At 32.0% G+C, this 8,153-nt stretch overlaps 1 protein-coding gene across 1 annotated transcript; it reads left to right on the top strand.

Annotated features, from left to right (window-relative positions):
• The first annotated feature begins 2,816 nt into the window (after positions 1–2,816).
• Positions 2,817–6,585, top strand: LOC146920112 (pentatricopeptide repeat-containing protein At4g21880, mitochondrial-like). Its single transcript, XM_085710701.1, has 12 exons — positions 2,817–2,954; positions 3,041–3,338; positions 3,415–3,522; positions 3,719–3,832; positions 4,172–4,273; positions 4,389–4,487; positions 4,639–4,758; positions 5,175–5,279; positions 5,445–5,572; positions 5,651–5,729; positions 5,844–6,061; positions 6,143–6,585. The coding sequence occupies exons 3-12, from the start codon at positions 3,481–3,483 to the stop codon at positions 6,261–6,263; spliced, it is 1,128 nt and encodes a 375-aa protein (XP_085566827.1). The 5' UTR covers positions 2,817–2,954; positions 3,041–3,338; positions 3,415–3,480; the 3' UTR covers positions 6,264–6,585.
• Positions 6,586–8,153: the final 1,568 nt, after the last annotated feature.

Below are 8,153 nucleotides of genomic sequence, written 5' to 3'. Positions count from 1 at the left end.
TTATTAATAAACTTACTATGTCTTTGATTTATTCACAAGATAAACAACGAGGTATCTTCACAAAAATAATGGAAGTTGTAAACAATCAAAAAAGAGGTGTGTTTTTCCTTTACGGTCATGGTGGCACATGGAAGACGTGTGTATGTGGAGAACTTTAGCTTCTTACATACGTCAAATAAACAAATTGTTTTGATGGTTACTATGTCTGGAATCCCATCACTATTACTGCCGGGAGCTCGAACAACACATTCAAAGTTCATGATTCCAATACCCCCTCTTGAGTCATCAACATGTGGTATAGATAAAGGCAGTGATCATGCAGGGCTTATAAAACTAGCCAAGTTAATCATTTGGGACGAGACTCCAATGGCCCATAAGTTCTATTTTGGAGCGTTAGATAGAACACTTAAAGACCTAATGATGGGTATGCAAATAATGACATTCCATCAGATTTTTTGATCACTAATTTTGACGATCCAATTCAGACGATTGTTAAAAGCACGTATCCAGACTTAGTCAAGGATCCAATTTTTTTTTTTAACAATCCAGAGCTATTTTGGCTGGAACACTTGAGATTCTTAATGATATCAACGAATATATTTTGGTTTGATTCCAGGTAATACATTATTTCAACATGTGTTTAGAATTATATGTTATAATTTGATATTAATTGTAGTTTTTTTTTATATGTTTTATACGTGTTGAAAAGTGTGGATTCAATTGATAGATCTAAAGCTGATGGCAATGAGCCTTTTGATGTGTTAACCCCTGAGTTTTTAAATACTCTCACAACTTCAAGGCTGCCTAACCATAAAATAAAACTCAAGAGCAGCACACATATTGATCAATCAGAGGGTTTGTGTAATAGAACAAGACTCGTAGTAAAAAAACTAGCAAACCATGTTATTGAAGCAAATGTTATTTCGGGTAAGAACATTGGAGGAATTATATATATCCCCATAATGGAGATAACCCCCATACAATCTCCATGGCCATTCAAGCTTAGTAGAAGGCAATTTCCAATTACTGTTTGTTATGCTATGACAATCAACACATCTCAAGGACAATCACTGGATTATGTCTTCCTTGGAGTCTGTTTAGTCATGGTAAATTGTATGTGGCAATATCAAGCGTAGGGAGCAAAAGAAGGTCTTAAAAGTAATTCATGACGAGAAAATCAAGCATTGAAGTGCACCACCAATGTCGTTTTCAAAGAAGTTTTTGAAAACTTATAGTTTGTAATATATTTACACCTATATTATATGCTTATAGATATATTAAATAATTTTCGTAATTGTATCAAAAAAAACAATTTTCGTAATAAGAATGGTGTTGAAACTTTGTTCAACAAGCTCTCATTTTGTTCAGATTTTAGCATTTACAAGTTGTTTTAACTTTTGGAAGTTGACCATGGATAGTTTGTTGAGTAAAAAAAATTATGTTCAAATTATCTTTTTTTTTTTTGAGGGAATGTTCAAATTATTTAAACAGAAAAATACAAATATAGTGTTTATTTCTCTCACTTTTTTATTTTCTGTAACTTACACGTATTTCAAAAATGCACATAAACACCTAAAGACATTGTGTTTGAGAACAAAATTTTGATATTAAAAAATTATTTTGCATTTTAAAAGGAGAAACATTTGTTTATGAAAAAAATGCTAAATATTACTATGAATGTAGGACCCGATTGGGTTGACTTATATGTAAGCTTATCAAAAATATTATATGCAAATAAATTAGTTTTTATGTTAATTCATAAATTCTCACTAACGGAAATTGTATTTTTATAAGCAATTTTTTCATAAACTAGTTTGACTAGTTATAAGTAATACATAAAAGTTTATTTATTTATATAAACTATTTTGCAAGCTCAAAAATAAGTCAGTCCAAACGACCCTATAGTATATGTTTGTGTCTACTTTTGGAGGAGTCAAAGTTGATTTTAAAGGTGTAGAATTGATTTGTATTGATTTATTTTTATTTAAAAAAATAAGTAAAATCAATTTTACTCTAAATTTGATTATAATATTTTTTTTGACAAAAACAAAGGATATTCATTCATTCATATTGATAGAATACATCAGAGCCAATAACATATCGCTAAAAACGTAAAGGGTGAATCTGCGAACAAACTCACAACACCCAAGTTAATAGCATTCAATGGCAAAATGCCTACAAATAATATGATAAAATCTAAATCACAAGAATACCCATGCTTCTGGATCTGCAACGTTGACGCTCAAATCATTGATTGAATTTGTGATTGTTTGAAGCTGATCTTTCAATACGAAGCAAACGAACACCGCACAACAAAAGATGCGAAATCAAACAACGCCGCACAAGACGACGAACAACACAACGTCGCACTAAGACGACGAAATTACGAAAAAACACAAAAGAAAAACTTGATGTATGTGGAGATTACTTATTTAGATTGAAAGAAAGGGGAAAAGAGATGCAGAGGGGTGATTCTAGGTCAAAAATTGACCTAAAATCACCCCTCCTCGATGTGTGAAAGAGGAAGAAAACTTAGAGAGAATGCAGAGTTTCTCTCACTAAAAAATTAGGGCCGGCTACGTGACACGGCTTATCTCCTCTTTTCTCCCTCCTTCATCCAATAAAAGAGCTTTGATTATAATTGAAACTTGAAAAATCCCGCAAAAAAATTGAAACTTGAAACCGGAGCTTTTGATTATAAAATTCATTTTTACAAAAAAAATTTATTGTTCAACTCGCTTTTACATACATAAATATAATTCACTTTTCCTTTAATTTACTTTTTACGAAAATAAATTTGACATAATCAATTCATTCAGAATCAAATTTTGTCAGTAGCTCAAAGATGCGCGCCTTTTGCCTAAAAAAACTAGAAAAGTTTCGCAGAACATCATCATCTTCATGGAACCAACTGATTCTCTCGTCCCGCAAACTCCATGATACTTCTTCCACAGGTATCTATCTCAGTTTTCTTCTATATTATAATGAACACCAACTGTTTGTGAAATTTACTGTTAGACTCAATTCAAATGTATTGTAGCTCCTCCTCCTGTTGAGAAGAAGCTTGACTACGCTTCAACAAGACAAGAGGAGAGGAAACAATTCTGGAATTCTAGAGCGGATACCATTGAGGAGCAACAACTTTGTGATTACACAAGTGTCTACAAGGCACAGATTTCGGATATGTTGAAAAATATAGACATTAGGTACGGTACCATTATTATTATGTTATTCCAAGTTTGTTCCTTGTATTGATATTATTATGTAATGCAGATTATGATGTGGATGATATTTCAAACTTCATTGCTAGTTATGCATTTAGCATTCCAAATTTTGAGGTGAGGAACTTCTTGATGATATGTGATGTGATACTGCAAGGACAATCTTCTTATATGGGTTGTTGGTAATTTGAAGGTTGAGCATATCATACAAAAGATCGAGAATTTGCATGGTGTGTTGGAAATTTTGCCTGCGTCCTCTATGTATGAAAAGCTAATTTTGTATTGTTGTGGTAAGGACAGGGTATAATTTTCTCCTTTATTCATTCTCATACTACGGTTATCAAATAAATATAATTGTCTTAAAGTCATCCATGAGAAGGAAAACGATAACAAGACGTTTGCTCCCTTCATTTCAAATTCTCTCTTCATTCTATTTTCTGTTACCATCATTTTTCAAAACTGCATTTCATTTTTCTTTTTCACTTATGCTTATGCAGGTGGATGTAGCTATTGATGTTGTTGATAAAATGTGTGAATCAGGCTTTACGCTCTCTAGTCATGTAATGCAATCTGTATTAGAGACTTGCTCGGAAACTGATCAACATTTTCGGGTACTATATATCGGGTACTAAATATCTTACGTAAAGCAACTGTTAGGGGAAAGATTTAAAGGTTAATGAGTTGGATCCAGATATGGTTTATGATAGAAGGGGTTCCACCATTTGGAGGACTTGAACTTGTGACCTTTTAGTCACACTCGTCACCTTTCTTTCAGTCACGTGACAACAACTTTACCATTGCTCCAAGGCTCACCCTTAAACTTTTACAATTACATAATGAAATTTATGATTCATTTTTTCCCCTTAATTGAAGCATTGATTCTTGTTTGTCTTGTTTTACTAATATCTGTTTGTTCATTTTCTATTCCCGTTGCTATATTGAAAATCAAGGTTTTTGAAATCTATTCCATCATAAGTCGCCATCCCCACCATTTCGAGTTAAATGGAAAGATTTGCAGGCTTTTGGTACACTTTTGTGTAGTGATGAAAGATGTAAGTTTTACCTTTTCTTTTTATTATCTCTTAATGTATGCTTGTTTTCTACAATGATATCTTTTTAAAGAAATTTTTTTACTAACCTGATAATGTATTTACTTTCATTATGCAGTTTGAATGTGCGTACAAGATGATTAATGAATTGCAGAAAAAGTATTTCAAATACAAAACAACCATGTATAACGCCATTATGGCAGGATATTTTTCCGAGGTATCATTGTTGGATTGTGCTCTCACTCAGATTTTCAACTATGAAAGCTTCTCTCTCTTAATGATTTCATTCATTAAAAAAATATTTAAATGAGTCTATGAAACCTATTTAAAATAGTTCTTTCATATTCTCACTTTTTTCGATATCATAGAAAAACATCAGTGGTGGGTTGAGGGTTCTCAAACAAATGCGAGATGCCAATGTAAAGCTCGATTCATACACTTTCAGCTATTTGATTGGCAATTGTGAGACAAAAGAAGAGATTAAAAAAGTAAGTTGAGTTTAATAATTTCATATATTCAAGTTTGGGGGCCTTTGAGCGGGGTTTTTGGTCTGATTCCTGATTTCATGTGTCTTATCTTTGTGGTGGAGTTGGCTTGGTCCATTCTTCCTTTGTTTTGGGCACCATGAGGGAGGGAGATTTCTTGTGTTGTTGTTTTTGTGATGGCGTGGTTTTTTAGTTCCCCTTAGTAGTGTTGCAGGTGTTCTTTTTATGTTATTGTTGGGGTTTTTTTCGTTGGGCCACCTTTGGTGTGCTTATTTTGACTCATTGTACGTTCGTTATCCTTTTCTTGTATATATATTCACATACTTTCAGCGACTTGGTCGTTTAGTTTTAAATCAAGTATTGAGATTAAGATTTGATTTTTCAATAATTGAGTTGCTAATTAGAATATTTACTTGTAGTATTATGAAGAGATGGAACAATCTGGAATCCACTTGACAAAAGAAGTTTTTGTAGCCCTGATTCATGCATATGTAGCTTGCGGTGAATTTGATGAAGAAAAACAGGTATGTTTGTGTAAATATATGTTGTCTTTCTACAAGTTCTCTTTTGGAGTGACCTTGCAAAGGAAATAGCATGTTGTAAGTCTCATGGTAGGGTTTTAGATTATTATTAATTTGTACAACTTCCACTTTCAACCTTAAAACTCATCAATCATTGTACGTTCTTAGGATGTGTTATATAATTTACATGGCGAGTTGGAGAAGGTGCTTATCATACTCAAGGAGTTGAGTGGTCAAGATTGGTTTGACGGTTGCCTCTGGGCTATCCGGTACTCAATTAAAAACAAAAATTTAAGGTATGACGTTACTTTTTTCCCAATGTTAAAATATGATTTTATTCTGCCATTTGTTTATGTTCATTGTATATTTCGCAGTTCTACCATTGAATTGTTTAAACAACTCAAGGATTATTTCAAAACTCACGAATCTGAAATATATATGGTTTTTGATGAAGTAAGTTTTTGTTTCCTTATGACTTGAATAAGAATTTGCGATTATAAGAATTAAATTTTGGTTTAATATTTCTGCGTGTATGAAGCATGACATATTGGTCTCATGTATGTATAGGCGTATTATCTAATTTGTAAATATGAGTCCACATATTTGCAATTTGGATTGGACTTGCTCGATCTAATAAAAAAAGAGCTTGGCCTTGTTCCTTCAAAAGTGTCTCTTGATATGCTCCTAATTGTTTTTTCCACATCAAGAGATTGGAATAATGCTCATTTGGTTTGGAGAGAATATGTATTTGCTGGATATCGTTATAGTGGATTAAGCTACTGGAGGTGGGCTTCTAACCTTTATGCTATTTTTTCCCTTTCTTATAATATTTTCCTTCTCCTTATGATTTTAATTTATGACTGTAGCATGTATCACGAGCATTTGGTCTCAGGAGATCACAAAGTTCCAAGAGTTTACTCTGATTTTTGTTCCGATATGGAGCCCAAATACATCACAATTGGTGACGAACTGGTACCTGATACCTAGGGTTGGCAAAACCGGGTCCAACCCGTCGGCCGACGTGTTTAGCCCGCTATTTTTACCGAGTTGAAGTTTTGAACTTGCTTCCTATAGTTGGCTCGCCCCCGCTTAACTTGATGAAAAAACGGGGCGGACACGAGGTGGGCGGGTCGACTCGCTTGACTCGTTTTTCTTTTATTTTTTAAACTTATTTTATCCTTCTGGGATTATTTTGGTTGTTGTATTTATTTTAAGATTTGTTTTATGTTGGTGGATTTACCTTATTGTGCTATTATTAAGTATGATGTTGAGTTCAACAATTTGTTATTTATATTGTTTTTACCACAAATTTGTTTGCTGCCTATTCTTTTATATTTTCTTATGATAAAAGTTTGGTCAAAGCAACATAGTTTTTTGTAACAATTAAGTTGTAAAAAATTGCATTCGAAAATGGATGGTAATACATTGCATAAATAAATAATTCACAAACTTTAAGCAATTTTGTCATAAACTGAAAATGTTATATATATATATATATATATATATATATATATATATATTTCACCCTCTGTATATTTTCTTTTTTTAGCATAATGTTGTACCATATATAGTCTTGTAATTGAGGCAGTTGTGTACGTTGCCAAAACTCAATTATATTTTCGAAAAACTTTTTTTTGGCCTGAGTATATTTTCAAACACCTGAAGTATACACATTAGTGTCTACATTATTAAAAATCTAGTTATCGAAGTAAGATGGTTTTCATCGGATGAAGTTTATTAAAAGCAATTTTTTAAAACAAAAGAGTGAGTTTTTTTTTCGTCTAATGTACAAATCATCAAATTATGTTTGATTCTCTTGAGATGAAATTTGATTTTGAGTGAATTGATTTTGTAAAATTGATTCTTACTAAAAACGAGTTAAATGTAAACTGATTTGTGTTTGGATTCATGTAAAAGTGAGTTGAATTATACATTTATGTGTAAAAATGAATTCTAAAATAAAAAGTTACAAATTCTAGTTTCAAACATAATCAAGTCAGAAGGCAAAATCAATTCTAGTGAAAACAACCAAATATGTCAAATCAACTATACAACTCAAGAATAAATAGTGGCTCCTCTAGAGGTGGAATCAATCATACAATGTGTTGCTATTTTTTAATATTCTCTCTAAAATTTAACAGCTTAAGATCCTTTTTTACGGGTGCAAAGTGATTTCCTACATGTCCAATACTAGACGATGGACTATATATTTTATGGTTTTTGATAAATAGATTGGATGGTAGGATTGTCACCGATTTTAATTTATTTAACTTAAGGGTATCTTGGGTGTTGCTTTATTCATTCATTTGGTATTTTTGTGGTAGATACTTAATACAAACTTCTAGTGAGGCTTGAGCAGGCCTCGCAAAACAATTATGGTGAGATTGTGTTAACCAAGCAGCTGACTGGTTAGCAGGGTCTGCTTTTAATTTACCTATGGGTATTCACCTCTTTGAGTCTCTTCCACAAGGTTGTTTTAACCTCCTCCGCCAGAATGTGGCGGGTATTTATTTTAGTCGTCGTGTTTAATTGTAATTTGACCTTACGACCATCAATTTATCAAAAACAAACTTTTAGTGATGAAAAAGTGTAGTTATGTTTTCAAAAAAAAAAAAGAAAGAGTAATTATAACCATAAGAACAAGGTTTTGCAACTTTTGCAACTTTCAAATAATTATGTTATTTAAACATCAAAATACAAATATAGTCTTTATCTCTATCACTTTTTATTTTCTATAACTTACACGTATTTCAAAAATACACATAAACACCTAAAGACATCATTGTGTTTGACATCAAAATTTTGATATCGAAAAATCATTTCGCATTTTAAAAGGAGAAACATTTGTTTATGAAAAGTGTTAAATATTACCATGAA

This window comes from Medicago sativa, chromosome 5 (genome assembly GCF_051527215.1).
Source record: "Medicago sativa cultivar Bolivia chromosome 5, Bolivia_mono, whole genome shotgun sequence".
NCBI classification, from domain to species: domain Eukaryota; kingdom Viridiplantae; phylum Streptophyta; class Magnoliopsida; order Fabales; family Fabaceae; genus Medicago; species Medicago sativa.
Note: the sequence above shows the minus strand (reverse complement) of the source record. Positions and strands in the feature narration are given on the sequence as shown.